This window comes from Myotis davidii, unplaced genomic scaffold, assembly GCF_000327345.1.
Source record: "Myotis davidii unplaced genomic scaffold, ASM32734v1 scaffold142, whole genome shotgun sequence".
In the NCBI taxonomy this organism is placed as follows: Eukaryota; Metazoa; Chordata; class Mammalia; order Chiroptera; family Vespertilionidae; genus Myotis; species Myotis davidii.
In genome coordinates, this window is record NW_006294400.1 from 791816 (window position 1) to 817531 (window position 25716).

General features: G+C 52.9%; 1 protein-coding gene across 4 annotated transcripts in view; it reads left to right on the forward strand.

Annotated features, from left to right (window-relative positions):
- Positions 1-4874: 4874 nt before the first annotated feature.
- Positions 4875-25716, forward strand: part of ZER1 (zyg-11 related, cell cycle regulator) — a 26381-nt gene continuing 5539 nt past the window's right edge. The window contains exons 1-13 of one of the 4 annotated variants that reach the window (XM_015567037.1): positions 4875-4953; positions 14399-14650; positions 15937-16087; positions 16304-16740; positions 17057-17233; positions 18256-18370; positions 18506-18652; positions 18957-19130; positions 22700-22915; positions 23582-23623; positions 23769-23888; positions 24779-24894; positions 25481-25669. In XM_015567037.1, the coding sequence (XP_015422523.1) occupies positions 14493-14650; positions 15937-16087; positions 16304-16740; positions 17057-17233; positions 18256-18370; positions 18506-18652; positions 18957-19130; positions 22700-22915; positions 23582-23623; positions 23769-23888; positions 24779-24894; positions 25481-25669 (2042 nt within the window). In that variant the 5' untranslated portion in view covers positions 4875-4953; positions 14399-14492. Of the gene's footprint in view, positions 4954-5493; positions 5633-14398; positions 14651-15936; positions 16088-16303; positions 16741-17056; positions 17234-18255; positions 18371-18505; positions 18653-18956; positions 19131-22699; positions 22916-23581; positions 23624-23768; positions 23889-24778; positions 24895-25480; positions 25670-25716 lie in introns of those variants that run through there. The other 3 variants (XM_015567036.1, XM_015567038.1, XM_015567039.1) reach the window with 3 other exon arrangements.

Sequence of the window (25716 nt, forward strand, 5' to 3'; positions counted from 1 at the left end):
TCCCTTGGTGTTGCAGGGCTGAGGCTGCTGCAGTGGGTGAGCTATGCCCACATCTATAGCACTCTGGACCAAACAGCCCACAAGATCAACCTGGCCAAGTTCACCCTGAGCAAGTGCCCCACCCTCATCATGACTGACCTGGCGGCCAGGGCCTGGACATTCCGCTACTGGACAATGTCATCAACTTCAGCTTCCCGGCCAAGGGGAAGCTCTTCCTGCACCAGGTGGGGTGGGTCGTGTGGCCCGGGCTGGCCGAAGTGGCACAGCCTACTCCTTGGTGGCCCCAGATGAGGTCCCCTACCTACTGGACCTGCACCTGTTCCTGGGCCATGCCTTCACCGTCACCTGCCCCCACGAGGAGCCCTCAGGTGCGGTCGGCTGGGTGGCGTGCTGGGCCAGGTGACACAGAGCGTGGTGGACGATGAGGACTGCGGCCTGCGGAACACCCTGGAGGTGTCACTGGAGCTTCGGGGCCTGGGCTGTGTGTCCCACAACACCCAGCAGCAGTATGTGCGCTCGTGGCCTGCACCCTCGCTAGAGTCCATTAAGCGGGCGAAGGAGCTGGACCTCAAGGGGCTGGGCCTGCACCCCCTCTTCAGCTCAAGCTTCGAGGAGGAGGAGCTGCAGCAGCTGAGGCTGGTGGACAGTATCAAGCAGTACCGCTCACGGCTGACCATCTTAGAGACCAACGCCTCCTGCCAGGACCTGAGCAGCCAGGTGATGTGGCCAAGCAGCAGAGGACTGCAAGGCCATTGCCAGCTTCCAGTAAGGCAGGCAGGAGGGGCAGGAGGGCCTGGCTGGCCCAGCCCCGAGGTGCCCAGGTTCACCGGCAGCTCCTACCAGGAGGGCCTCTACCAGAAGTGGAAGCAGAAACAGAAAATCACCGTACGCTCAACGTCAGCAGTCGGCCCTGTCGGGAGCACTGTTTCCGCCTGATCCAGTTGGGGCATGTGCAGGAGGCAACCAATTGATGTGTCTTTCTCACATCCATGTTTCTCTCTCTGTCCCTCGCCTTCCCTTCTACTCTAAAAATCAATGAAAAATGTACTCAGATGAGGATTAACAACAAAAAATATGCATACATACACACATATACATTAATACATGAATATTGGGGGGCTGGGAGGATGGGGCCCCACAGGTGCACAAATTTCGTGCACCAGGCCTCTAGTCCTATATAATAAAACCCTAATGTGCAAATCGACCGAATAGTGGAACAATTGGCCAGTATGATGCACACTGACCACCAGGGGCAGACACTCAATGCAGGAGCTGCCCCCTGGTGGTTAGTGCGCTCCCACAGGCAGAGCGCTGCTAAGCCAGAAGCTGGGCTCACGGCTGGCGAGCACAGTGGCAGTGGCAGGAGCCTCTCCCACCTCTACTGCAGGCAGAGGAGTGAAGGGGTCCCAGACTGCGAGAGCCCCAGACTGTGAGAGGGATGTCTGACTGCCAGCTTAGGCCCAACCCCTGGGGGATCAGGCCTAAGCCGGCAGTCAGACATCCCCCAGGGGTCCGGGAATGCGAGAGGGTGCAGTATGTATATAAGTTCTTTGGTTAACCTCTTCTCGCCTCCCCTCCTCCCCTCTGAGATATGTCAGTCTATTCCATGTCTCCATGCCTCTGAACCTATTTTGTTCCTCAGTTTATTATGTATTAGATTCCACTTATAAATGAGGTCATGTGATACTTGTCGTTCTCTGACTGGCTTATTTCACTCAGTATGATAATCTCCAGGTCCATCCATGCTGTCACAAAGGTTAAGAAATCCTTCCTTTTTCCAGCTGCATAGTATTCCATTGTGTTAATGTACTGAAGCTTTTTTATTCACTCATCTTTGCGTGGCACTTGGGCTGCTTCCAAATCTTAGCTTTCTTCTTAAGGCTGAATAATATTTCACGTTTTGTTTATCCATTCATCTATCAATGGACATAAGTTGCTTCCACTTTCTGGCTATTGTGAATAATGTTGCTCTGAACACAAGTGCAAATATCTCTTAGAGTCCCTGTTTCCAATACTTTTGGGTAGGAACTCAGAAGGTGAATTGCTGGACCACTGGTTATTCTATTTTTAATTTTTTGAGGAACTGCCATATACTGTTTTCCATCATGGCTACAGACATTCACATTTTCATCAACAGTGCACAAGGTTCCAATTTTTCCACATCCTCACCAACACATGTTATTTTCTGTTTTGTTGTTGCTGTTGTTTTCTGTTTTTATGGGCATAGCCACCCTAATGGGTACAAGGTGGTACAAGTCTTTTTAATTAAGATATGTGGATTGTAAATATTTTTTCCCCAGTCTGTGGCTTGCCTTTATAGTCACTTAACAATGTTTGAGTAGAAGTTCTTAGTTTCCACACTAAAGTCTGCAGTTCCTTTATGTCACATCCAACAAACTTTTGCATAACCAGCATCACAAAGATTTTTCTCCTATACTTCCTCCCAAAGGCTTTATAATTTTAGGTGCTACATTTAGGTCTATGTTCTGTGTTTTAAAGCTTACAGTTCATTTTGTCTTAATTTTTGTAAATGGCATGAGGTATGGATCGAAGTTCATTTATTTCCATATTAGTGTCCACTCAGCAGTTGGTGAACATTAAGGTTACTCCCTTCTTGAGTACGATGAATAATGCTGCTCTGAACATTTTCTCCTGGGTATATACTTCGCAGAATGTCTAGGTCCGATGGTAACTCGATGTTTAACTCTTTAATAAGGAATTGCCAAGCCGCTTTCCAAAGCCACTGAGCCATTTCACTTCCCAAAGCAATGTAGGAGTGCTGTTCTACTTCCTGATAACACTTGTTATTGTCTACCTCTTTGATCATGTCCACCCTAAGGCTATGAAGTTGAGCTCACTGTGGTTTTGATTTCCATTTCCCTGATGAATAATGATGCTGACTATCTTTTCATGTGCATCTTGGCCATGTGCATATCATCTTTGGAGAAATGTCACTTCTTTTGCTATTTTACATTGGGTTGTCTTTTAATTATTTAGTTCTTTATGTATCCTGGATTACCGTTCTTTATCAGATATGCAATTTGCAAACATTGTCTCCCATTCTGTGGGTTGTCTTTTCACTTTTTAAAAATAATCTTTATGCTCTGACCGGTTTGGCTCAGTGGATAGAGCGTTGGCCTGCGGACTCAAGGGTCCCAGGTTCGATTCCGGTCAAGGGCATGTACCTTGGTTGCAGGCACATCCCCAGTGGGGAGTGTGCAGGAGGCAGTTGATCGGTTTTCTCTCATCGATGTTTCTGGCTCTCTATCCCTCTCCCTTCCTCTCTGTAAAACATCAATAAAATATATATTTTTAAAAATAACCTTTATTGTTGAAAGTATTAGATATGTCCCCTTTTTGCCCCCATCGACACCTTCTAGCCCACCCCCACCTGCCGCCCAGGTTGTCTTTTCACCTTTTTTTAAAATTTCTTTATTGGTTAAGGTATTACAAATGTGTCCTCATCCCCCCATTAACCCCCAACCTCCCTCCCCCTTTCACTTTCTTGATGGTGCACTTTGAAACACAAAAGTTTTTAATTTTGATGAAACCCAATTTGTCTGTATTTTTCTCTTGTGCGTGGTGTCATATTAAAGAAAGCACTGCCTAATCCAAAATCCCAAAGACTTAACTCCTATGTACGATACTAAGAGTTTTATAGTTTTAGTGCTTACATACACATGCATTTTTTTAAAATTAAATTTATTGGAATGACATTAGTCAACATGAACATATAGGTTTCAGGCGTGGGTTTCTAGATCTGCATATTGTTAAAGGACTAAGGGGACACTTGCCAAATGGTTCCCCAAAGGTCACCTCTGGGGAAGGGCATGAAATTGGGGTCTGGTTAGGGTTTGATGGGGATTTTCATTTTCTCAGCCATATATTTCTGTATCGTGTGGATTTTTTTTTTTTACAAGCATGGCTAACTGTGGTAATTTAAAATCAATAGACTTTAAACATACCAACAGACTTTTTAAAGGATTCAGAATTATACATAGTTAGCTTGACTGGTGTGACTCAGTGGTTGAACGTTGACCTATGAACCAGGGCGTCTCTGGTTCAATTCTGGTCAGGGCATATGCCCAGGTTTCAGGCTCAATCCCAGTGTGGGGCATGCAGGAGGCAGTCAATCAATGATACTCTCATTATTGATGTTTCTACCTCTCCCTCTCCCTCTCTGAAATCAATAAAAATATATTTTAGAAAATTGACAAAGTTAGTTATTAGAATTGGGGTGACGGTCATGTGGAGATAGGATTCCTTACCTAGATGGTTTGGCTCAGTGGATAGAGTGTCAGCCTGTGGACTGAATGGTGGTGGTGGGGGGGGGGTTCAATTCTGGTCAAGGGCACATGCCTTAGTTTCAGGTTTCATCCCCAGTAGGGGGCGTGCAGGAGGCAGCCAATCTTTGATTTTCTCTCATCATTGATGTTTCTCTCTCTCCCTCTCCGAAACCAATAAAAAAAATATAGCCCTGACCAGTTTGGCTCAGTGGAGAGAGCGTCGGCCTGCGGACTTAAGGGTCTCAGGTTCAATTCTGGTCAAGGGCATGTACCTTGGTTGTGGGCACATCCCCAGTAGGGAGTGTGCAGGGGGCAGCTGAATGGATGTTTCTCTCTCATCGATGTTTCTAACTCTCTATCCCTCTCCCTTCCTCTCTGTAAAAAAATCAATAAAATGTATTAAAAAAATAACTCTCTGGATTGAAGAACGGGAGGGGGCAAATAAGAGGAGGGAACAAGAGGCTGGAGAGAGACAGGGGACAGATGTCCTTGTCGTCTAGGAAAAGGGCTGCAAGCAAGGGAGCTCCCTGATCAGGGAGGTTTACGTTTTGGAAAAGTCATTCTGGGACTGGGGAGAGGCCGAGCGGAAGGGGCAGGGAGTTCCAGGAGGAGGCTGCTGCAGGAACCCAGACAAGAAATGATGGTGGACGAAGTCCGGCACTACTGGGTGAGGAGAGAAGGGACGGGGTTGGAGATCCTTGGACCTGGCGACTGGCCCAGGCGCTGAGGAAAACTCCCGACTTCCCGCGCGACAGCCGAGGGCCCTGGCGGCCCATTACCCAGCTGGAGGGGTGGGGGGTGGGGGGTAGCAGGGCGCTTGGGAGGGAGCTGATGACGGCGTTTGGACGGGTGTGCTCCCTGTGCACCCAGAGACGCTCCACGGGGCGCTGCGCGTAGGTAGGGGCTGGCGCTCCCAGGGACGTCGCGCAGACGGGGAAGGAGGAGCCAGTCCCGCCCTGAGCCATTGCCGGGGCTCCGCTGGCTGAGCCGCAGGACAGAGCGGGACCGAACCCCGATCACACGAGCGCACACCCCCGGACCGCCCCTGACGCACGTGCTCACCACCGGGGTGGGGACACCCATCGGTTCCCTCCGGCCCCGGCACATGGGTCCGGGATCCCGAGGGGTGCCCCCGGAACCTTCCGCCGCCGCCGCCCGCGTTCGCCGCGGAACCCTTCGCGGACACCGGTCCGCTGTTGCTAAGGGGCGGCCCCGGAAGTGACGCGCCAGGGGTTTGTTGACAGCGGAGGCGGCGGCGGCTGCAGGCTCCCAGCCGGAGGAGCCCGATCGGGGGAGGGGCCGGGCCCCGGAGCCAGCACCCGGCGGCCTGCAGCCCTAAGGGCAAGGTAACGGCCACGGGGTCCCCCGGGCGCGACCCCCTCCCGCCGGGGACTCCCGCCCCCGGGAACCCAAGTTCCGCCTCGTCGACCCCCGTCTCCCTCAGACCCCGTCCCTTAGCCTGACGACATCCCCCGCCGGCCCGGGCCGCATCCTCCGCTCCTCGGCGGCCGAGCGAGGAAGCATCCCCTTCGATCCCAGAGCCAAGGGATGTTTCTGCGTCCCACCCCTTCCCCTCCTGGCTCCGGCGCCTCGGCGTCGCTTCGGCATCGCAGCTGCAACCACTTGCACAGGTCCATCTTGGCCAATGGTGGGAGGGCTTCCTCCTCTTACCCCTGCTGCCAGGTCTGAGAAACGTGCCTTTAAAACTGAGCTCCCCTCCTCCAGAGAGAAAATGACTCCCTGTTGAATGCCCCTACAAAATGGGGGATCATGTAGGACTGCCCCTCCTACCTGTTAGATGAGCTTAAGTTCCCCCAAAGCCCTGCTTCAGAGCTCAGGGACGGTTTGGATTCTGGCTCGGCTCCTAAAAGGGATGACAAGGTGCAGGGAAACCCAACAGCCCAACTGGGTGGGAAAGCGACGGGGTGGGGTTGCAAACCTGAGGAGCAAGGAGCCGGGTAGGTGAGTTGAAACTGAAACTGCTGGCCACTGGAGCTCTGTGGGTGGAATGTGACTTGGCTGCTCTTTGGCCCACGGTGTCCAGGTCCCTGGTCTTTGCCGGCACGTTTGGTTTTCCAGGGGAGAGGGATGCCTCATGCTTCCTTGGGGAAAGCACCCCATCTGATTTTTGTCTTCAGGGCTCACACTAGTTAGAATGAGCACTGAAGACAGGCTTCCTTTAGAATAGGAGGTGGTAGCTAGGAGAGAGGGGCCTCTCTGTTTTGGTTCATTGCTTTATTCAGCAAAGAATAAACATAATATGTAGGGTGGCCATGGAGAAAACCAAAGAAGCAAGCCATGGAAAAAGCCAGAGAGCACAGGCACCTTTTTATAGAAGGTGGTCAGAGAACGTGTCTCATTAGCTGGTATCTGATCAGAGACCTGAAGGGACCCCTACAGCTCTCTGGAGGTAGAGCATCCAATAGCAAGTCCAGAGGTCCTACCTGATGCTTTTAAGAAACAGCATGAGGACAATAGGGCTGGAGTAGAATGAAGGAGGGGAGGGGTGGCTGATGAAGTCAGAGAATAGTGGGGACCATAGTGTCGGGGAGGATATCAGGGACTGCCTGTGTGATGCAAGGTCATGGGGTATCTAATGGGGCACTATTTCAGAACTGTGCTAACTTGAAATGTCTGGTGCTTGGAGAAAATACAGGTTTGTTTTAGATGACAGATGGCCATTGTGCTCTGGCCTTGAGTTGTAAGTACCCTTTTTCCATCTCTCTAATGATCATTGGTGGAATAAATACAAAAAGGGCAGCCATAGAGCCCTGTGGTTAAATCAGGTCATGCCATTGCTTCCTGGTTGTGAGAACTTGGGCAAGGGATCTTTTTCACTGAAGTTTCCTCATCTGTACAGGGAAGATGGTAGCTTGGTCCAGGCATGCATATGCCCATATGTGTGTGTGTGTGTGTGTGTGTATATATATAATTCAGAGAGGAAGGGAGAGGGAGAGAGAGAAACATCAGTGATAAGAGAGAATCAATGATCGACTGCCTCCTGCACACCCCACACGGGATCGAGCCCACAACCCGGGCATGTGCCCTTGACTGGAATCAAACTTGGGACTCTTCAGTCCACAGGCTGATGCGCCATCCACTGAGCCAAGCCAGCCAGGGCTTGGTCCTGGCTTTTTGATGACAGTGGGAGGTGATGGGGGCTTCTAAAAAAGAGCTTAGCACGACCCCATTCCGCTACATAAAACAGGCAAAATACGGTGTTGAAATAAATACGAAGACAGGTTGGTGAGGGCAGTATACGTTGGCCTTAGATGTATGGTCAGAGTGTGTGTGGCTGATCTGATGACGGAGATTGTCCATCCCAGAAATGCCCAGCAGAGGCTGAGATTTTGCAGGTTGATCCCCTTCCCACCGCCCAAGTCTAGACCTGAGTCTGATAGGCGGAGTGGGGCGTTTGGGGGAGAGGACTTGGAAATGAAAAGTCAGAGCACGTAGATGCTGAAAGCCAGCATGTTGGAGCTGGGCCGTTGGACTGGCGATCTAGGTCAGGGTTCAAGCGCCTGCTGTGCTACTGGCCTGCTGTATGAGCCTGGGCAGTTCCATCCTGCCTGGACCTCAGTTTTCCTGTCTGGGCTCTAATTCTGAAGGCTGCCAGGAGGTGACGTGAAACGAGGTTCTGAAAGAACGTGTTGCACTTTAAAGCCCTCGACAAAGGTAAAGGGCTATTCTTGTTAGCATCACCACGATTCTGCAGCTTCAGTAGCCGAGCTGTTCTCGATTCCTGAAATGCGAGTTCAGAGTCTCCCCCTCGGTCATCTATTTTTGGATCATGAAGCTTCAGAAATGAGCAGATTTTCCAGCTTCAGAAATGAGCAGAAGGGTCTCTCCAAACATCATTCTTTGGAAATTGCTCCATAATGATTGGTTACTACCTACTTTAAAAAACCTTTTTATTTATTTATTTTTTAAATCTATTTTATCGATTTTTTACAGAGAGGAAGGGAGAGAAATAGAGAGTTAGAAACATCAATGAGAGAGAAACATCGATCAGCCGCCTCCTGCACACCCCCTACCGGGATGTGCCTGCAACCAAGGTACATGCCCTTGGCTGGAAACGAACCTGGGACCATTCAGTCTGCAGGCCGACGCTCTATCCACTGAGCCAAACCGGTTAGGGCTAAAAAACCTTTTTAAAAAATATGTTTTTATTGCTTTTAAATAGAGAAGAAGGGAGAGGGAGAGAGAGAAACATCAGTGATGAGAGAGAAACATCAATTGGGTGCCTCCTGTACCCCCCCACTGGAGATCACGTTTGCAACCTGGGCATGTGCCTTGACCGGGAATTGAACCAGTGACCTCTTGGTTCATGGGTTGACGCTCAACCACTGAGCCACACCAGCCCGGCATTTGCCACCTTCTTCCCATCATTTCATGCTATGTCCTCACCAACCGCATGAGGTAGGTACATTTGCAACACACCAAGCAGGTAAGGACCCTGATGAATATTGAGGGTGTAAATATTGCCTGGATACCTTGTGGAACTATGTCTCCTCCCCCACAACCAACCACACCCTCACTGTTGTCATGGAGACCTCAAGGATCACACAGGGTCCCTGCCTCAGGAAGCTTCCAGTCCTTGGCAAACGAACAATAGATGTCCACAGGATGGCTCCCAGCGATGTCCGACCATCTGTACTCAGTGCCCAAGGACGCTCAGAGTTGTAAGGAGGCAGTGAAGGCTCACGCCACAGAAGGGAGAGCTGAGGGTGGGAGAACCCATTTGTGCCGATAGCATAATGGTAGAGAGAGCCAGGCACTTACTGGGGGACCTTAGGCAAGTCATTGTACTTCTTTGAACCATAGTTTTTTCATTTGGAATACAAAATTATAATATATTCATCCCTCCGGTTATGTGTGGCTGCAATGAGAACACGCATGGGAAGCTCAGACCACTGGGTCTGGAGCTAATGAGTGTGTGTATACATGTTGGTCTGTACATCTCCATAGGCCGTGGCAAATGACTTTACCACTGAGCCGCAGCTGCCTCGTGTGGTGGTGAATCGCAGAGTTCTTGGAATATGGTGTCAGTTTGGGTGTGAGGGTGTCTCCTTAGAGGCCCCTCTGCCCCGGGGTAGCACCAGCGAGTGGTGATGACTTTGCTCCTCCACTCCATTTCCATATCTCCCTGACATGACCCCCCCCTACAGACTTCGACTCCGCAGGTCAGCCCTCTGACCCTCACCTGCACCCCTGCTCCCCAGAGCCCCCTGGCACTTGCCCTGACTCCCCTCACAGCAGCCTGCTACCCCCCAATCTTCCCTGTGATCCCTTCCCTCCTAGAAAGCTTCCAGCCTCTAAATAGGGCATTTGTTTGGGGTGCCCCCGCTCCTGGGTGAATATTTCACAGGTGGGCGCTGCTCCCAGGCTCAGAGCTTCCTGCCCCCAGACGTGTCGGCTGGGTGTCAGCGCTAACGGGGTCCCACGCTCCCTCCACTGACCTCACTTTCTCTTCCCTCCGGTTGGTGGATGGGGGACTGAATGGTTTGGTGAGAAGCACTGGCTTGGCTTAGGGTTGCGTCCCATTCTTGCCAGTCACTTCAGGCCAGCCTCGGTGTCTTCATCAGAAAATGGTAACTGGCAAAGCAGACCTTTATTCTGCTGGTGCCAGGCACGGGTCGGACCCTGTGGATCCAGGAGCATGGGGCCAGGGGAGGGGTCGTTAGACAACTGGCTACACAGATGATGAATTAGCCGCAGTCCAGTGTCCTAGGGAATGCTGTTTTGTTGTTAAATAGGAGGCCGTGTGGAATACGCGCAGCGCCACGTCTGAAAGTCACCAATGTGGGGGTGGTGGCTGCTGCCGTTCTCTCCTTCCCTCCCTGCCGTGCCTCTCCCTCCCCCGTAGGATGTCACAGCTCATGAAGGATCCAGTTTGAGAGAACCTGCAGGAGCGGGGAGGGCAGAGTTCTCACCAGGTGCTGCTCTGTCGCCGTCAGAGTTCCCTCTGCCCCAGGTGCCGGAACCCCGATGGCGGTGCTGAGGACTGAGGCGCTGGGCAGGGGAGGTGGCTGCCTCTGCGGGTGCCAGGCCTGCAGCTGGATGCCCACAAGTGGCCGGGCACTCCAGCCCCCAGGCTCTCAGCCTCGGTGCCAACTTGAGGACGGTTCCTTCCCCCTCTGGCTCAGCCAGCCCCAAGCAGCATGGTCGGCGCTGCCAAAGGCAGTTAGCAAATGGTACCCTTTGCCTGGTTTGTCTTCTGGTGGCTCTGGCGGCTGACAGGTGGCGCCTCTTCCTCCCGAGGAGCAGAGTCAGGGCAGAGCAGCCCCCTGGGTGCCTGGGTGTGGCCTGCAGAACAGGCAGCTCTGTTACAGTTACGAGGTTCCTCAGTGGCCACTGGGCCTAGCGCTGTCCGGGGCAGTTGGGCAGGGAGGATACGAGAGCAGGCCTTGCCCACGGCTCCCACGTGTGGCACAGCCTGCAAGCCCTCGTCCCTCCCGCAGGCATCTGCTGACACCCTCCTGTTTGTCAGGCCAGTGGCGTTCAGCCCTTTCTGTCCAGCACATCGTCGTGGAGCTGGGCTGTGGTGCCCGCGCCCCACACCGTCTGTCCCCTCAGTCTGTGCACAGCTTGGCCTTCTTTCTGGAGCGCCTTTCCCTGCTCTGCCCGCCAGCAGAGCTAACTGTGACTCATTGGGTTGCAGCTGCAATGCCACCTCCAAGCAGGTCCCTGGCATCGACACAGAGAGCCCCCGGTACCTCCCTCCCCTTCAGAACACAGGTCCCAGTTATGGGGGGCGGGGCGGGTGCCTCCTGGGTGGCTGGCTGCCCGCTTCGGGGCCACTGAGCTTCACCAGGAGAAAGCCCTTGTCTGGTTTCGTTCGCCATCGGATGCGCGGTGCTCACTAGAGAGTCACTGAGTGAACAAGCAAAGGACCTGGGCTAAGCCCGGGAATGAATGCCAGGCAAGACGGCCTGGATCCCGCCTCGTGGAGCTGGCCGCCTGGCAAGGAAGCCAGGTCGTTAGCCCAGCATCAGTGCAAAGCGTGGACTATTATGGGATGGTGTTTGGGGCCACAGCAACCACACTTGGCTGTCAGGGGAGGCTTCCTACAGGAGATGGTGTCGACACTAAGACCTGAGGGTACTTAGGCATCAGCTAAGCAAGGAGGAAAGGTCAAAGGTGGTGGATCGGAGTGGTCCCTGCCACTTCCTGCAGGAGGGACGTGGATGTGTATTTGGGGGTGGGAGCAGTATTTGGTAGAAAGTGGAATAGTTAGTTGAATTTGGATGGTCCCCGTTGAAAGCAAAGCGACTGAGCAAAGGTCTGAAGGTGACCCTTATGGCCTATCGCCAGTGCAATGGAGGAGGCCAGGCCAGTTAAGTGGGGGTCTGTGGGCACAGGGTTGACCAGAAAGCTGGTTCTAACTCTGGAGGCCTTGAGTGACGCTTAAAGAGATGGGACTGTCTCCCAGCCAGCAGTGTGTCCTCTGGCTCCAGTGGCCCAGGCAAGAGAGGCTGCTGGGCTCTTGCAGATCTAAAGGCAAAGGAAGGCCATGCCCAGGGCCCAGGCAGCCTGTTTGTTGTGCCTTCCCTCAAGGGTGTCTCATAGCCAGTGGGACAGCTGGCACAGGGCCTGTGGCAGGAGACTCAGGCGTAGGCAGCGCAGACCTGAAGCTGGACAGGAATGGACTGCTCTACTTGGGGACCAGGGCGGGTGAGATAGGAGAAGGTGATGATGATTACGATGCTGATAATAATACTGGCTTTTTATTGAGTAATTACTATGTGCCGGGAACTATGCTCAGCCATTTCTGTGTCATTCCGTGTTATCTTCACAAAGCGCTCCCTGCTTTGGAATAGAAACTGAGGCACAGAGAGAGGTGAAGACACTGACCCAAGTTCCCCTGTTGTTAAGCAGCAGGGCTGAGACTGGAAACTGGGCTCTTACAGCAAGCCCACCAGCAAGTGGTGGTACCAGAACTCAGAACTGGCCATTCCAAAGGGCCCGGTGCTCCGTGGCCGCCCACTGGATTTCCTGAGCAGCCAGCTGAGTCAGATGTGGACACCAGCACTCCGAGGAGCCGGGGCAATGCTGGGCCTTAGATTCCAAAATCCTTCAAGAGGTGGTGTGATGGAGTCCAAGAGACCAGGCTCAAATCCCAGTTCGGACCGAGTAGCCTCTCTCTGAGCTTGAGTTCCCTCGTCTGTAAGATTACATCATAACCACCTTTATATATACCAGGGCATAACCAACTTTTGTTATACATTAGTTGTGTCAAACCTGAAACTAAGCATTTTCCCGGCTTCTCATTTACTCCAGCAGCCCTGTGCAGTGGGGTTTTATCCCCCTTTTCTACAAATTGTGTATATATTATTGGAAATACCTTCTACTCCTGCTTGCCCTTTCTCTTCCTTTTTTTTTTTTTTAAATGTTTTTATTGATTTCAGAGAGGAAGGGAGAGGGAGAGAGAGATAGAAACATCAATGAGGAGAGAGAATCATTGATCAGCTGCCTCCTGTATTCTGGGGGACCAAACCCACAACCTGGGCATGTGCCCTTGACTGGAATCCTTTGGTCCATAGGCCGACGCTCTATCCACTGAGCCAAACCAGCTAGAACTCTCTCCCTTTTTTAAGAAAAAAAAAAATGTATTGATGGATTTGAGAGAGAGGAACCTTGATTTTGTTGTTCCGCTTATTTATGCGTTCATTGGTTGCTTCTTTACGTGCTCTGACCGGAGATCAAGCTGCAACCTTGGTGTATCAGGACAACGCTCTAACCAGCTGAGCTACTCTAAAGCCACGAAGGTACGCTCGTGTGTTTTCTTCTAGAAACCTTACATGTAGGTCTAAGGTCCGTCTCATATTAACGTTTGTGGATGAACGAACAGAAGCTTCTTCGGTGCAGATCGGCTTACCATTTCCCCTTCTGAGTCCTGTTTAAGAAACCTTTCCCTGCCTCAGTGTCATGAAGGTAGTAGGAGACTTCACTTTTTACATAACTCTTTTATGGAGCCATATTTCTGTATCGTACAATTCACCTATTTCAAGTAGATAAGTCAGTGGTTTTTAGAATATTCACAGAATTGTGCAGTCCTCACCACAATTTTAGAAACATTTTCATCACCCGAAAAAGAAAACCACAAACCCATCCACAGTCCCTCCACATTTCCCCCAACCTCCCGGCCCTAGGCAACCACTAACCTACCCCCGTCTCTGTAGGTTTCCCTGTTCTGGCTAGACATTTTATATAAATGGAATCACAGAATCGTATGTGTGCCTAGTGCCTTTTGTGACGGGTTTCTTTCCTTAGTATAATGTTTCAAGGCCCAGTGTTGTATGTATCTGTATTTCATTCCTTTTACGGCTGAATTATAGTCCATTGTATGGAGAGACCATTTTTGTTTGTCCCCTCATTAGTGGACAGACATTGTGTTGTTTCCATCTGGGGCTATTACGAATAATACCACTATGAATTTTAACGTACAGCTTTTGATATGGACGCATATTTTCATTTCAATTAGGAGGAGCCTGATTCTTCATCATATAGATTGAGATTCAGTGATAACATGTCTATAAAGCCTTGGCATATACTACGTGTTCAAACAGTGACAGCTCGATACAAGTTAGATTACACTGCAGGGGCCCGGGCCAGGTAGCTCAATTGGTTGGAGCATCATCCCCATGTGCCAACGTTGCTGGTTCAATCCCTGGTCAGGGCACTTATAAGAATCAACCAATGAATGCATAAATGGGTGGAGCTAAGGATTGATGCTTTTCTCTCTCTCCCCCTCCCTCCCTCCCTTCCACTCTCTCTGAAAAGCAATGGGAAAAAATATCCTCTGGTGGATTAACCAAAAAGAAAGCCCCTGCTATCCCCACCCAAGCACTGGGTTCCCAACACACAGGTCTGTCCACAGACATTTGTGAAGGCAGAGAAACACTTGGACAAGGCCCCCTGCTCTTTGCAGGCCAAATCATACAAATCAGCACAGAGGGGCAAAGAGGAGGCCGGGAATCCTGGGGCCTGGCCCGCTAAGCTGCCAATGTGAGTGTGGCATCTGGAGCCTCAGTTTCCCTACTCAGGAGTGGACCTAGGACAGCTGGGGGTTCTGGCCCTCGGGCTCACGCAGCTTCTTTCCCATTCCCTAGGCTGTGGCTCTGCCAATGACCCTGTGAGTGTTGAGGAGTGACTGTTGTCCCTGGAGGCCCCTGTCCTGGAGTGGCCCACCTTCCTGCCCCCAGCATGGCGTCGGACACTCCCGAGTCCCTGACGGCCCTCTGCACCGACTTCTGCCTGCGCAACCTGGACGGCACCTTGGGCTACCTGCTGGATAAGGGGTCTCCGAGGCTGCATCCAGACATCTTCCTGCCCAGCGAGATCTGTGACCGGCTTGTCAACGAGTGAGCAGGCCTGGAGCCGGGGCAGGGGCACAAGTCTTGAGATGAGCATGTGTAGAGAGATTAGGACCAGTGTGTGCACCATGTGGTAGTGTGACCATGGGTGTGTGTGTGTGAGGGTGTCTGTGCATGCACAAGGGTGTCCATGGGTATAGAATACTGGTGTACCTCTGACTGTAAAGTTATGTGTGTGTTGGTGTGGGTGTGTGGGTGTATGAAGGAGTGTGCACCTGAAGGAATGGGTCGGTGTACACATGGGCTTCTGTAGCACAGGGAATGTCTGAGTGTGAAACTGTAGGTGTGCATTACACCTATGAGGGGGTACAGAAGCCGGCACATAAATGAAGTTGTTTGCTGTCCTGTGTGTGTGTGCACACCGGAGCCTGTGAACACGTGACTGTGTGCACATTCAGGTTTACACACCAGTGCCCAAATGGATCCATGACCAGGGATCGAATCGTTCAGAAAGCCTTGACGTGGCCCCTCCAGAGGACTCCCCGCTAGTGGAGGCTCCTAGAAGCATGGCATGTCACTGACCTCTGGGATGTCGAGATGCCCAGAAGGGAACCTGCTAGACCAGACAGTTGCATATAAAGTGGGAACCTGTGTGTGAGCTGAGGACAGAACCCAACTTGTAGTAATGTTCTGAACACTTAATGTGGGTCAGGCAGCTCTGGTGGGTCACTTTGTAGACCAGAGTTATGGCCATTTCACAGAGGAAGAAACCAAAGCCCGGAGAAGTTGTCCAGGTAGTGACTAGCCAAGCAGGATTTAGATTCCACAGTGTTTGACTACAAAGCCTTTCCCACCAAGACCAGGATTCTTGCATAGCTGGTATTTCTCAGGGTTTACTGAGGGCTTGCCTGTACCCACCTGGGAACTCCGTACCCCTAGACTTAATTCCTGTGGGAAAGGGTCCTGGGAGGGGCTGTCAGGGAGCCAGACGCTGGCTTAGAGAAGAGGTGTGTGGGCAGTATGTTTGCTCTAGAAGTGTCTATGGTTTGGGGGAAGAGCTTGGGATTTTCTATTGATAAGAGGCCCCTTCATCACCAGGAAGTCTGCCTGTGGACTCCTGGTTCCTGGAAGGGGGCGGGGCACAGGTCAGGGTATCTCACCTGTAGGGTAGTCAGACCCAACCAGATACTGTGAAGAAGAGGAGGAGGAGGAGGAGGAGGAGGAGACAGAGGTTGCTGCTGGGGTGATCAGAGAAGGCCTCAGGGAGGAGAGGGCTTACGCTGGGCCTCGCAGGGGACGATGCCCCTCCCTTGAGCCAGGCTTCTCCCTCCCAGGTACGTGGAACTGGTCAACGCCGCCTGCAACTTTGAGCCACACGAGAGCTTCTTCAGCCTCTTCTCAGATCCTCGTAGCACCCGCCTCACCCGCATCCACCTCCGCGAGGATCTGGTGCAAGACCAGGACCTGGAAGCCATTCGCAAGCAGGTAAGACCTGCCTTGCCGGGCACGAGATGGGCATGGGAGGCGGCCCGAGACAGTCAAACAGTGAGTCGGGCAGGGCCGATCGCCTCCAGGACGTGCATCCCAAGGCCCGTCCAGCACTCTTCCCCACTGGACAGACCCCTCCCCGGCCCCCTTAGCCCAGGGCCAGCCTAGGGCAGGGGCTGGGCAGGGTGATGACGGAGCTGTCCCTCCTCCCAGGACCTGGTGGAGCTGAACCTGACCAACTGCGAGAAGCTGTCGGCCAAGAGCCTGCAGACACTGCGGAGCTTCAGCCACACCCTGGTCTCCTTGAGCCTCTTCGGCTGCGCCAACATTTTCTACGAGGAGGAGAACCCCGGGGGCTGTGAGGACGAGTGCCTCGTCAACCCCACCTGCCAGGTGCTGGTCAAGGACTTCACCTTCGAGGGCTTTAGCCGCCTTCGCTGCCTCAACTTGGGCCGCATGATTGATGGGGTCCCCGTGGAGTCCCTGCTGCGGCCCCTCAGTGCGCTGGCTGCCTTGGACCTCTCAGGCATTCAGACCAGCGACGCGGCCTTCCTGACCCAGTGGAAGGACAGCCTGGTGTCCCTCGTGCTCTACAACATGGACCTGTCGGACGACCACATTCGTGTCATCGTCCAGCTGCATAAGCTGCGGTGAGCAGCCCGCCCACAGCTCGCTGGGGTGGGGGTGCGGGTGCGGGAGGTTCGTGTTGTCAGTCCCAGAAGGGTCATGAGCCCTGGCCAGGCAGAAGGTGGGCATGGAAGAGATGTCCCCTTCCTTTAACCCCAGGTGGCAGCTGGATCAGGGTTGTTTAGGGCCCCCGGGTCCCAGTAGGATTTTTCCCAGAATGCCCTGCAGCAGTGTGGTAGGGTGGGGCCCTGCCCTGCCATGGACTGAAGCAGCAGGGTCTACGAGACAGTCCCAGCCTGTGTCCAGCTCCTGATCTCTGCCCCTCCCCTCAACCTCCAGACACTTGGACATCTCCCGAGACCGCCTCTCCAGCTACTACAAGTTCAAGCTGACTCGCAAGGTGCTGAGCCTCTTTGTGCAGAAGCTGGGGAACCTCATGTCCCTGGACATCTCTGGGCACATGATCCTGGAGAACTGCAGCATCTCCAAGATGGACGAGGAGGCAGGGCAGACCAGGTGGGCCCACCGCCACGGTGGCCGCGGTACCACTCAACAGGCATTTCCCAAACGCCCTCTGCCAGTGCTGTTCTGGGCGAGGGAGATAAAGGAGCGAATGAGGCCCTGCCCTCTCCAGTCCGTGTGACAAGCCAGTATCAGGACTGGTAAGGGAGGCCCGGGCGACCCTGAGGACCAGGAGAGGGACGAGGAGGAATGGCATCCAAGCTGTTTTGAAAGTTCATTCCGAGGTCAGAGGCAGGGTGCCCTAGAAGAGGGAAGGGCACGTGCGAAGGCTAGAAGGGGCGAGCGCCAGGAGTGACTGGGAAATTGTCCGCTCAGGGGTCCTCAAACTTTTTAAACGGGGCCAGTTCACTGTCCCTCAGACCGTTGGAGGGCCGGACTATAGTTTAAAAAAAAACTGTGGACAAATTCCTATGCACAGTGTACATATCTTATTTTGAAGTAAAAAAACAAAACAGGAACAAATACAATATTTGTATTTGCATGTGGCCCTCGGGCCGTAGTTTGAGGACCCCTGGCTCAGACTGTCCAGAGACAGGGCCGCGGTGTTCAGGCGAGGCTGGCGGTACCGGCCATGTGGTAGGTGCTGCAGCAGATAGGCTGGTTCCTGGTTTGGTGGGTCGAGAGATCGGATTCAATCCCTCCCAGCGGTAACTGGCCACAGGCCCTATCTGTCCCCAACCACACTTTAGCGGGTTTGCTTGTTGGGCCGGTCCCTTCGTGATTGTTGGTGGAACCTAAAGGTGACAAGTCCTCACTAGAATGGCAGGTAGTATTTTCCAAAGGTGACTACAGCCACACCTCCCATCCCACATGCTCTTCTGCAGTGTGACCTTGCTACCCTGCCATCAAGAGGTAGGGTCTATGTCCCCTGCCCTTAAAAAGAAAAAAGCTGAGCTGGAGAGTCTAGGAGAGGGTCCCTAATAAATCCCCAAGCCCCCCAGGGAGCAGCCCACCTTCTTGCTGAACCTGGGGCAGCCCCAGGCCTTGGGCCACTGACCCCAGCACCTCTTCCCCAGCACCGAGCCTTCCAAGAGCAGCATCATGCCTTTCCGGGCTCTGAAGAGGCCGCTGCAGTTCCTGGGGCTCTTCGAGACCTCCCTGTGCCGCCTCACGCACATTCCGGCCTACAAGGTGCAGAGTCGGGGAGGGAGGAGCAGGGAGCCCTGGAAGAAGGGAGGGGTGGGCTGGGGGGCCCCCCATGTCTGCCCTGGGCTAGAGGCGGAGCCGAGACCTTTTCCCAGCGGCCTGAGCGTGCGTCCTCCCCAGGTGAGTGGCGACAAGAACGAGGAGCAGGTGCTGAACGCCATCGAGGCCTACACGGAGCACCGGCCCGAGGTCACCTCCCGGGCCATCAACTTGCTCTTTGACATCGCGCGCATCGAGCGTTGCAACCAGCTCCTGCGGGCTCTGAAGGTCAGCCCCGCCCCAGGAGCAGTGTCCCCACCTGGAGGATCCTGGCCTCGGCCGAGCCGTGTGCCAGGGCCCCTGTCCCTCCTCTGCGTCACGTCATCCCCAGGACACCGGCAGTCCTCCCCCAGCCCGCCCCGCAGTGCCTCACCTGCCCCAGCACTGGCCTTGTCCCAGGACCATGGTCCGGCCCTGCCTTCTGCTCCCCAACCTTGGACCTGTGCCAGCCCCTCGAAGAGCCCTAGGCCTGTCCCAGCACAACGTCCACCGGACTTGCCAACCTGGGCCCCATACCCTGTTTTCCATGTAGCTGGTCATCACAGCCCTCAAGTGCCACAAGTACGACAAGAATATTCAAGTGACGGGCAGCGCCGCCCTCTTCTACCTGACCAACTCCGAGTACCGCTCCGAGCAGAGCGTCAGGCTGCGCCGCCAGGTCATCCAGGTGGTGCTCAATGGCATGGAATCCTACCAGGAGGTGACGGTGAGCCCCCTGCCGCGGTCCTGCATGCTCTCCCCAGCCCCCTGCCCTGCTCCCCCTGTGGCCCAGCTCCCAGCTTGCTCGTAGATCCCTCCGATGCCATGCTTGCTCCCACCCTTTCTCGCCTGGCTCTGCACTGCCCTTGTCCCCACACCCCTTCCCTACAGCATCACCCCCAAACTCTGGGACCTGGCATCCAAGGCCCACTAACCCACCCCACGCCACTGCCACCCTCCCCCCAGGGCCCTGCTCATACTGACTCCTCCGCCCTCTGCCCAGTAACATTCTGCTGGGGGCTATTTTTTCAGTAACTGCTTTTCTTATAAAAGTAATAAAGATTTTTATTGTAGAAAAGTTGTAATTATGGATAGAAAAACCCACCGCCCAGAGCTAGCCCCGTGCGCACTGCGGCTGCTCTGCGTTTCAGCCTGTGCGTCTGTATCTAGTAAAGGCGCTCGCTCTGCATGATGCCGTGTAACGCCCGTGGTTTGTTTCAGCGGTCTCGTGGATGTGGACCTCTCCCATACCAACAAAATTTTTAAAATAATGTTTGTTTTCTGATTAGAAAAGCAAGACACTGAATGCTTAGAAAACAAATTCAAGTAAAAAGAAAATGTAGTAACTAGAAAGTCAAAGTTGTTCACAACCCCAGCTCTCCTCCCCAGGCAGCTGGATCTAACGGTGCGTTTCACAGTCGTCGGGGGCCTAGTGTCAGCGTCCTCAGCCAAGGAGAGGCTCCCATGGTGCTGCCTGACCACTCAGAGGCAGTGGCCAGCCCATCCCCTGAGGGACCAGAGGGGGCGCCCCGGAGGGCCTGGGCGGCGGCGGTGGACTCAGCCCGTGGCGGAACATTGAGGTTCTGTGTTATTGCTACTTCAGTGAGGCTCTGCTGACAATGCTTAGCTGACTCCCCGTGTGCTGCGTGTCCGGAAGTGGAATTGTGGGGCCGTGGGGCTGTGCGTTCTGAAAGCATTGGGTTCTCAAATTGCCCTCCAGAAAGGCTGTGGTGGGATGCGGCCCCTGCAGGGTTGGGAAGGCCCGCTTTCCCACACCCTCCAACTCCAGGGCAGGTGTTGTTTCCACATGGAGACCAATTTTATAATCAAGTAAAAGGGGCATCTTTTTTTAATGAAAAATAGTGCTACTTGAAGACTATCAACTGAATGAATAAACTCTATCAAAGAAATGGAAATTAAAATAACAAGATACCACATTTCATCTCAATGTTGATGAAACCAGACATTGGCAGCAGTGAGGGGACGAGCACTCGCACTTCCCACGCGTGAGCTATGAATGGAGCAGCTCTTTAGAAGGCAGCTGTCAGGACCTGCCCAAACTGAACGTGCACTTCTCTGTGGGCCTAGGTGTCCCACAGTTGGAAATCTTAGAGGGAAGGATGTGCATACATCCACCTTTTTGTTTTTCCACCTATTTAAGCATTCATTGGCTGCTTCTTGTATGTGCCCGGACCAGGGATCAAACCCCAACCTCTGGTGTATCAGGATGATGCTCTGACCAACTGAGTTACCAGCCAGAGCCTATATCCACACTTTTTGATTAAGTAGAGGTCAGTGGAAACTAAAATGTTTTAGTATTAGGGGTCTGGAAAAGTTAACGCACGACCCCCCCCCAAGTGGGATATTATGATAAATCTGCACATCCTAACATGGAAGGTACCCCCTGCATATTGCTAAGTGAGGAGAAGTTTGGGACCAATATGTATAATGCCTTTTTTTTTTAAATCATTCTTTTTAAAAAAATATATTTTATTGATTTATTTACAGAGAGGAAGGGAGAGAGATAGAGAGTTAGAAACATCGATGAGAGAGAAACATCAATCAGCTGCCTCCTGCACACCTCCTACTGGGGATGTGCCTGCAACCAAGGTACATGCCTTTGACCGGAATCGAACCTGGGACCCTTCAGTCCGCAGGCTGACGCTCTATCCACTGAGCCAAACCAGTTAGGGCTATAATGTCTTTTCTTGCCTTTCCTCTCCCCCAAATATATATTTGTATTTATATAGTAGGAAGAAATCTAGAATGTATACCGAACTTTTTTTCTTAATATATTTTTATTGATTTCAGAGAGGAAGGGAGAGAGAGAGATAGAAACATCAGTGATGAGAGAGAATCATTGATCAGCTGCCCCCTGCACACCCCACACTGGGATCAAGCCTGCAACCTGGGCATGTGTCCTGACTGGGAATCAAACTGTGACCTCCTGGTTCATAGGTCGATGCTCAACCTCTGAGCCCCCGGCTGGGCTAAACACCTTCAATTTTAAGAACTGTGTGCTCCCTCTTGGCCCAGAGACCCCGCGTACAGCCAGCAAGAATGGCCTTGGACCACAGCCTGCCAGACACAGGTGTCGCTTTACAACTCCTGTTCCCCACAGGCCCCAGGCTCCCACATGGCAGAAAGAGGAAGGCCTGTGCACCCCACTTTTAACAGTGATAACTCTGGGAAATGAAGTGGGGGACTAACTGCTCAGATAGTATTATTTGAACTTTTTTCAGTAAGTATTGCTTTTATAACTTAAATTTTTCCTCAAATTAAAATATATATGTATATTGTGCGGGGGAGACCAAGAGTTAACCACGGGTGATATCTTTTCATTTACATAATTAATAAAGTATGGTGAACTTCCAGTATCTAATGAGGAAAAATTAAGGAAGTTAAATCACAAAGGAACTGCGCCGAGAACACTATAAATAAAGCCTGCAGACAACGCAGAGAAATTGAGGGTGTGGAGCCTCCAGAGCTCCCCCAACTGCTGGTCAGAGTGTAAACTGGTACAGCCACTTGGAAAACAGTCTGGTGTCACCCGATAAAGTTGAAGACACCCACACCTTGTGACCCAGAAGCGTCACCCCACACGTGTGTGCCCTCGTGGGGCCCATGTGCATGGACACCCGGATGCATGTACAAGATTTGTTTGAAGTAGTCAAAACATTGAAGTCCACCAGCAGTGGAGTGGATGAGTACATTGGAATACTATACTGCAAAGAAAAAGGAATGCATTTCAGCTACTTAAAACAACATGTTTGATCTTGCAAACCTGCGGTTGAACTAAAAGAAGCAAGATGCTAGAAAATCTATACTAATAAAAGTATACTATGCTAATTAGACCGGACAGTTGAACGACCTTCCAGATGAAGCCACGGCTGGAGAGCTGAGCCCCTTGTACGAATTTTGTGCATCAGGCCTCTAGTCTTTCAAATAAAAAAGCAGGGGTGTGGGCATCTGTAGTGGGGAGAGGAACTTATGATCAGAAAGGGACATGAGGGCTTCTGGGTGCTGGCAGGGTTCTATTTCTTGACCCAGGTGGTGGCTACATTGTTGTTGAAATGCTTGTCTGCTTTATAATTATTTGTAAAACTACATGTGTTATTTTACACACGCTTCTCTATGAATATTGTATTTCACAATTTTTAAAGACCTGTTTTAGGGAAGCCTTGTAGTCTCCTCCTCCAGAAAGCCTTCCTGGACCACCACAGCTCTGGATGAGCCCCCCGGTTCAGCTCGAGAGTCTGCCCCTGACTGTGCGCCCCGTGTCTCTGCCCGGCCCAGGTCCAGCGGAACTGCTGCCTGACCCTCTGCAACTTCAGCATCCCCGAGGAGCTGGAGTTCCAGTACCGCCGGGTCAACGAGCTCCTGCTCAGCATCCTCAGCCCCACGCGGCAGGACGAGTCGATCCAGCGCATCGCCGTGCACCTGTGCAACGCCCTGGTCTGCCAGGTGGACAATGACCACAAGGAGGCCGTGGGCAAGATGGGCTTCGTGGTGGTGCGTGCAGGCGGCGTCCCCACCCCCTCCCTCCTCATCCGTAGCCCCACTGCCGCATGGATCGGGCTAGACCAAAGGAGGAGTTTCCTATCCGTGCACGTTGCTTACAGCCCCATAGATGTCCTCCCCCTAGAACATCCTGTCATCCCCCCTTAGCCCCGCTCTTCGCCCATTGGTCACACTGTGCCAGTCACTCCTGCCTCCTCAGACCAGGTGCCTTGATGTGTCTTCCCAACTGCACGTGAGCTCGGTGGGGAAACCGCCATGCTCGCTCTTCCCACCGTTACGTCCCAGCACTTTCTAGCATAAGGCCCAGTGCCCAGTTAGGAGAGAACAGCTCCTTGCTGAAGAAAGGAAGGGAAGGATGGGGAAGGAACATCCAGTCTCTCCTATTCTCACCGGGGAGGCTGAACTCCCCAGAGGGAGGGCTGTGCCCAAAGCCACTCGGGGAGTCAGGGTTGAGCCAGGACGGGCACCCAGGCCTCCTGATGCCAAGGACCAAGTCTGTGGGTTGCGCTTCTTCCCACAACCTCCCAGCAGACGGGCAGGTTTGGTCTTGTCAGGGTGTATTGGCCAGGAATAGAATTGCTGTCGCTCCTGGGGGTGGCCGAGGGACATGGGAGCGCTTAAGGCCTGGCCCCTGCAAGTTCTCTTCTCTGCCCACAGACCATGCTGAAGCTCATTCAGAAGAAGCTGCTAGACAAGATAGTAAGTGGAGTCTTCCTGGAGCCCCTCATGGGATTGGTTTGCCCGGGGGTGTCCATGTTTTGTCAGGGGAGCCCTCCCTGGGTGCCAGGAGCCGCCCGTCTGGGCGAGCTGTGCTGAGCCCCCACTCCTGCCCGCCCGCCCACAGTGTGACCAGGTCATGGAGTTCTCCTGGAGCGCGCTCTGGAACATCACGGACGAGACGCCCGACAACTGCGAGATGTTCCTCAACTGCAACGGCATGAAGCTCTTCCTGGACTGCCTGAAGGTGGTGTCCCCGCCGCCGCCTCCAGGCCCCAGGCCCCGCCCCCGGGGGTTCCCACTGGAGGCCAGCAGGGGCCACTCACAGGCCCACCAGCCCAGGGTTGGCTGCAAACAGAAGCTCCAGAGGCCCTCCCTGCCCCAGCGGCCTGGTTGGGCCCCCTTACAGCCCTCCCTCCACGGGAAACCGCCCGCCCTCCACAGAGCCGCCTCAGGCCGCCCCGTCTGGCCGGGGCCCATCGGGACATCAGCTGGACAGAGTTCTGTCCAGTAGAATGGTCTGTTCATCCTGAAACACATCCTTGGTTTTCTTACTCTACTTTCTAAGGCGATTCCATTCAACTAGTATTTTTTTAGTTTTTATTTTTTGTTATCCTCGCATGAGGATATTTTTGTCCATTGTTTTTCAGAGAAAATGGAAGGAAGAGGGGGAGAGAAAAACATCCATGTGAGAGAGACACATCGACTGGTTGCCTCCTGCACGTGCCCCAGCAAGGGGTGGGGAGTAAACTGCAACCCAGGTACGTGCCCTTGACTGGGAATCGAATCAGAGACCCTTCGGTGTGCAGGGCAACGCTCTAACCATTGACCACACTGACCAGAACTAAACTGGTATTTTGAGCTTTGATAAACAGAACCATGTTTGTCCCATTCACAATGTTAGGTCCCATCTCCACTCAGCCTTTGATTTTTGTGGCAAGGAACCCCGACCATTTTAATCCCTCATTGTGTGTACCCAGCACTGCCCTGGGAGCACTAGAAGGCAGGAGGGCAGCATATTGCACCCCCCCTTTGTCTATCGGAATGGCCAGACAGACGCTCATAAAGCCTCTAAGTTAAGCATACCAGACTGATTAAGTACTAACTGATGTGGCCCGATGGCTCTCATTTGGCCAGGAATTCCCCGAGAAGCAGGAACTACATCGGAACATGTTGGGACTCCTGGGAAATGTGGCAGAGGTGAGGGAGCTGCGGCCCCAGCTAATGACTTCCCAGTTCATCAGTGTCTTCAGGTTGGTGCTTCTCTCCTTTGCCTTTTTGCCTTGGCTGCCAGGATGCCCAGAGTTCTAGTCTGTGCTTAGTAGCAGCAATTGCTCTTAGCCCAGGTTTTTGTTATAAATATCACCTTCCCTCTATAGCAGTGATGGCGAACCTTTTGAGCTCGGCGTGTCAGCATTTTGAAAAACCCTAACTTAACTCTGGGGTCATGTCACATATAGAAATTTTTTGATATTTGCAACCATAGTAAAACAAAGACTTATATTTTTGATATTTATTTTATATATTTAAATGCCATTTAACAAAGAAAAATCAACCAAAAAAATGAGTTCGTGTGTCACCTCTGACACGCGTGTCATAGGTTCGCCATCACTGCTCTATAGTATGGTTTCTTATTCTTTGAGCTCTCCAGAGATGGTCCTCTCGTGGCTAGTCTTACATTAGCGCCCTCAGATCCCTTTTACAAGTCCTCTGGGTATGGACAGTAAGTGACAAAAAAATCAGTAGCTCCTCTGGCAGGTGGTTTGTAAGTTGGGCTCCAGCAGCTGGTATCTGCAGAGGGACTTGGGGGGATTGGACTCCATTTCTCTCCCTTGGCAGCAATCTGCTGGAGAGCAAGGCTGATGGGATCGAGGTTTCCTACAATGCCTGCGGCGTCCTGTCCCACATCATGTTTGATGGGCCCGAGGCCTGGGGCATCTGCGAACCCCAGCGGGAGGAGGTGGAGGAGCGCATGTGGGCGGCCATCCAGAGCTGGGACATCAACTCCCGGAGAAATATCAATTACAGGTGCGGAGTGGGGTGCGGGGGAGGGGGGTGGCGGTGCTGGGACAGGA